The following is a 4,518-nucleotide window of genomic DNA, read 5'->3' on the forward strand; positions in this document are numbered from 1 at the left end:
CCACCCGCACCCGCACCCTCCCCTAGGGTTTATCCACCCCTACCACCACACCCGTGCTCCGGCCCACCCGACCTCCAATCCGCCGCCGCTCGCGTTCCACCTCGCCGGGACGCCGCGTCCCCCGCCCCGCCCTCGACCTTGGCCGCCGGTCCTCGAGGTACGAGCTCCGCGGCGATTACTTTGAGCCCAGACCGGTGAACCGACGGCGCAAATTGTGGGCGTGCCGCCGTGCCCGCCCGGCGCGCCGTCTAGCCGTTTCTTTTTTCTTTTCTCTAGGCGGCGGCCCTCGTCTGTTCCTGTGTTCTAGTAGTACTAGTCGTTTCTGGTTCTATTTGCGTGCTTATTTGAGGAGGGGACGGGCGTTTGCTGAAAAAACCCGCTGCTTGTGGTAATTTGCAGCCTTCCGGGATGGTGTACGGATCTGCCAACGCCGGCAATGCGCAGGGCGCGGGGCTTCACGTGGACATGCAGAAGCTGTCCCTGGAGGGGAAGAAGGACGCCGCCGGCGCCGACGCGGCCAAGGTAGCTTTTTTACTCGGTGGCCGCCCTTGTTCGTTGCTCTGTTCTACTAGCTGCGCGTGTGTGGTTCTTGCATAGGTTGCTGAAACCGCCGCCTTTGTAATTGTAGCCCTCCGGGATGCAGTACGGGTCTGCCAACACCGGCAATTCGCAGACCGTGGAGCCGCATGTGGACAGGTCGATAACGCCCCTGCTCCAGGAGGCCATGGATCCCAACTTTTTCTACCAGCCAAATGGATATCCCTCACCAGCCTACTACTACCCTAGCGGTACATGAGCCTCAGCTATTATTAGACAATGGCTAGGACTTGATTCATTGATTGTGAATCAGCTATTTTTGGATGTTTTTGAGTCATTCACTGACAAGTTTCATTTCGGTATGCTGCGAATCAGGTTATGATGGCTCGACTAATGAGTGGGACACCAGGTATGCTGGTCATGAAGGAATGGAAGTGCCCCAGGTGAGTTAACAACCTAACATTTGCATTGTTAGTCACAAGTGTGTAGTCATTGTACTATGTAGTCTGAATAATGGCATGGTTTTTACGGCGTCTGCCTTGGGTTAGGCGATAAGGCGCTCTGGCAGCGGCTTGGAAATCTGCCTGCTTTAGGCGCTTAGGTGGACGCCTTAGCGCTTTGGCGTCAGAGCAGGGGTAGAACGCCTTAGGATGCCTTACCGCCTTAAAAACCATGGCAACAAGAATAATGTATTGCTCCCTATGTGAAGAAATATAAGAACGTTTAGATCACTATTAAATTATGCATTTTTTACCCGCGTATGAAAGCTAGGAGTAAGCATTAAGATGAAACTGTGCCCATGTATGATGATGAATTTGGAATTTGGTGAATTGTTTTCTGATATGTAAGTTATGAAATTGACTAATATTTCTGTTGCATCAATGAAGCAGAGTGTGTATGGTGACATGTACCATGGATATGGTTATGCTCCCTATGGCCCGTATCCTTCAGGTTCTCCTGTCCCAACCGTTGGGCATGACGGGCAGTCATATGGCACACAGCAATATCAGTACCCTGGTCAGTATTATCAACAGCCGGCTCCAACCAATGCGATGCATGGTATTAACAGTGCCAATCCTCAATCTGAGCTGCCTTCCGCTGCGGCTCACCAGACACGTGCTACGGTAGTTTCAGCAAAAGTAACTACCGGGACTGCTACTGGGATTGCAAATGCTGCCAGTTCACTACCGCGCAAGCAAACTCACCACCATGTATCAGTGACCAACAGTGGTTCATATGGAAGAGGGCCCTCGCAAGGTGGACCTTCCGCTAGCAATTTTGGTCACACTGGTCACCGTTCTCCAGCTCAGTGGTATGATGGGCCGGTCTATTCTAATGGGCATCAGAGATCAATTGCTAGTTCCACATCTTATGGTTCTAATTCATCTTCAGCAAAAAATCAGAGTCACCGTCCAACAACAAACCTCATGGTATGTTCTGCAAGATATCCAATTTCTTTGTTATTGTGTTGCAGAGCTTTCCTTAGTTGTTGACCTGCTTAATTAATCCCAACATTCTATGACTAGTTGTAAGTGTTCTGCATATCATTTGAGTATTAGATCCTATAATATGATATCTTGGTATTTGCTAACCTTAACGTACGAAGAGAGGTAACAAAATGACCAGTTTTGCATGAGTTTTCATGATAGTCTGCAGTGTCCTTCATCAAAACTTCGCTGTACTTTCTATCTGTTTCCAGGGTATGCATACGCATGGGCCTTCATCTGGGATGGGTCTGACCTCTCCTAGTTATTCTAGTAGGATGTACCCTGATAGCAGATTGTATGGTCAGTATGGTCAGTACGGGAACACACTGAAAGCTGGACTTGGTTTTGGTTCTAATGTCTATAACTCGAGAAATAATGGACAGTGGGGAGTCGTGGATACCGTCAAATACAAGCCTAGAAACCGGGCAACTTTTGGGTTTGGCAGTGAGAATCAAGATGGCTTCACTGAGCTTAACAGAGGACCAAGATCTGGTGGATTCAGACACCAAAAACCATTTGGACCTACTGTCACGATTGCTGTGAAGGGGCAGGTCCTCCCTTCAGCTGGGAAACAAGAGAATAGCGTCCTGCCAGATAAGAGTCAATTTAACCAGGAAGGCTTTTCTGCAACATACAAGGATGCAAAGTTCTTTGTTATCAAATCTTACAGCGAGGATGATGTGCACAAGAGTATCAAGTACAATGTGTGGGCAAGCACTCCTAATGGAAATAAGAAGCTGGATGCTGGATACCGAGAAGCTCAGGAGAAATCCAGTGAATGCCCGGTGTTCTTATTTTTCTCTGTAAGTATGTTGCTGCTGTATTATATCACCCATTCCTCATTTGGCATTTGTATTGACCTTGAGCTTGGCCTTTTAGGTGAACACAAGTGGTCAATTTGTTGGTGTTGCCGAAATGGTTGGTCCTGTTGACTTTGACAAGACAGTAGATTATTGGCAACAAGACAAGTGGAATGGCTGCTTTTCAATCAAGTGGCACATCGTGAAGGATATCCCCAACAACATTCTGAAGCATATTACGTTGGACAACAATGACAATAAGCCTGTGACAAACAGCCGTGACACACAAGAGGTACACTTTCTGAAAACTCTACTTATTTAGGGGTGTAATTTCATGATGAGGCCATGTCCCATTTGGGCTAGTGTTAATACTTTGTATGTTCCTTTAGATAATGATGATGATGATGTAGCTTATTTTCTAAAGGACACAAATTTTAGATGAGGTTTATCAGGTGCTGGCCTCAGTTAAAACAGTGAAACTCAGAAATTTGTTCCTTCATTATGGTCATGGATTTGCTAAAACTCATGATGTAGTCCAGTATATGAGCAACTTAAGAATATTTCTCACGGCATCGGTTATATTTTTGTGCATATACACATTTTTCTGGTTAATCGGTGCTGCCATGATGACTGTAGGCAATATTTTTTTGATCCATTCACAAATTGACCAAAATGACATCCAGAATCAGTGGGGTGGTCATTGTATTTATATAATGGTTCCTTGGCAGTTGATTGATGTTTCCAGTAGTAGCCTAGCCTCTAAACTTATTACTCAAGGCACTGGTTCGCTGTCTCCCTTATGCTGCAGGTTAAGCTTGAGCAAGGTCTTCAAATGCTCAAGATTTTCAAGGAACATGTCAGCAAGACCTCAATCTTGGATGACTTTGCATTTTACGAGAACCGACAGAAGTTGATGCAAGAAAAGAGAGCAAAGCAACAACCGCTTCAGGGGCAGGCAAGTGTTGTGTCCATGCACTAGAGTGCTCTGTTGTTGACAAATTTAGAATTTCATGAGTACCGGTTCAGGTGGTGTTGATATAGGTCCTGATGCTGGCTTGTTATCGTTGTATTGTCCAGGGCGGTGATGAGAAGGAGAAGAACACAGCTAATGGGAATTCCACTGCGCAGAAGCAGACACCGAGCAAGGAGAGCACCGCCCCTGCCGCCGGGGAAGAGCCGAACGCTTCCAAACCCACCACAGCTGAAAGCGGCGGCGCGAGTGCCAACTAGCGTGATATATTTCTTACGCTCGTTGCTGTAACATGCGGTAGTCCATTGCGCAAAAACTCGGGCAGGTTTCGAAACGCGCGGATCATATATGGGACAACTAAATTTAGGTCGTGCGACTTGGTTCTCGTGGGCGTTTAGGTCTCTTATATACTTGGTGACACCGGGCTGTTATATGGCCCCTTTTCCTATTCCTATTTTTGTTTCGGAGTCTTTTTGGTTCAGTAATTTCAGCTATTTGTTATTGTTTAGACTAAAGGAGCCGGTTTTCGATACTTCTAGACAACATTTAAGGTACTAAGTTTTTATGAGTGAGTGTTGTAGTGCTGGAGAAAGTAATAAGAACAAAGAACTCCTGTTTTTTCTAGTCCCTTGATTCTGTATGTGGTGTTTTGTTTGAAATTTTATGCCTGGTCTTTTATTTCCTATGAGAATCTTTTGGTTATAGGGCTTGCCAGGTTTGATGG

At 46.4% G+C, this 4,518-nt stretch overlaps 1 protein-coding gene across 2 annotated transcripts; it reads left to right on the forward strand.

The window, feature by feature from the left end:
* LOC123113306 (YTH domain-containing protein ECT4) lies at positions 1–4,418 on the forward strand. 2 transcript variants are annotated; one of them, XM_044534502.1, is made up of 9 exons: positions 1–157; positions 400–522; positions 629–788; positions 913–980; positions 1,425–1,967; positions 2,237–2,827; positions 2,904–3,116; positions 3,633–3,779; positions 3,902–4,418. In XM_044534502.1, the coding sequence occupies exons 2-9, from the start codon at positions 409–411 to the stop codon at positions 4,052–4,054; spliced, it is 1,989 nt and encodes a 662-aa protein (XP_044390437.1). In that variant the 5' UTR covers positions 1–157; positions 400–408; the 3' UTR covers positions 4,055–4,418. The 2 variants fall into 2 exon arrangements, with proteins under 2 accessions (XP_044390437.1, XP_044390438.1); XM_044534503.1 differs by having other exon boundaries at positions 1,428–1,967.
* The last annotated feature ends 100 nt before the right edge of the window (positions 4,419–4,518 follow it).

The sequence above is a fragment of the Triticum aestivum genome, chromosome 5B, assembly GCF_018294505.1.
Source record: "Triticum aestivum cultivar Chinese Spring chromosome 5B, IWGSC CS RefSeq v2.1, whole genome shotgun sequence".
NCBI classification, from domain to species: domain Eukaryota; kingdom Viridiplantae; phylum Streptophyta; class Magnoliopsida; order Poales; family Poaceae; genus Triticum; species Triticum aestivum.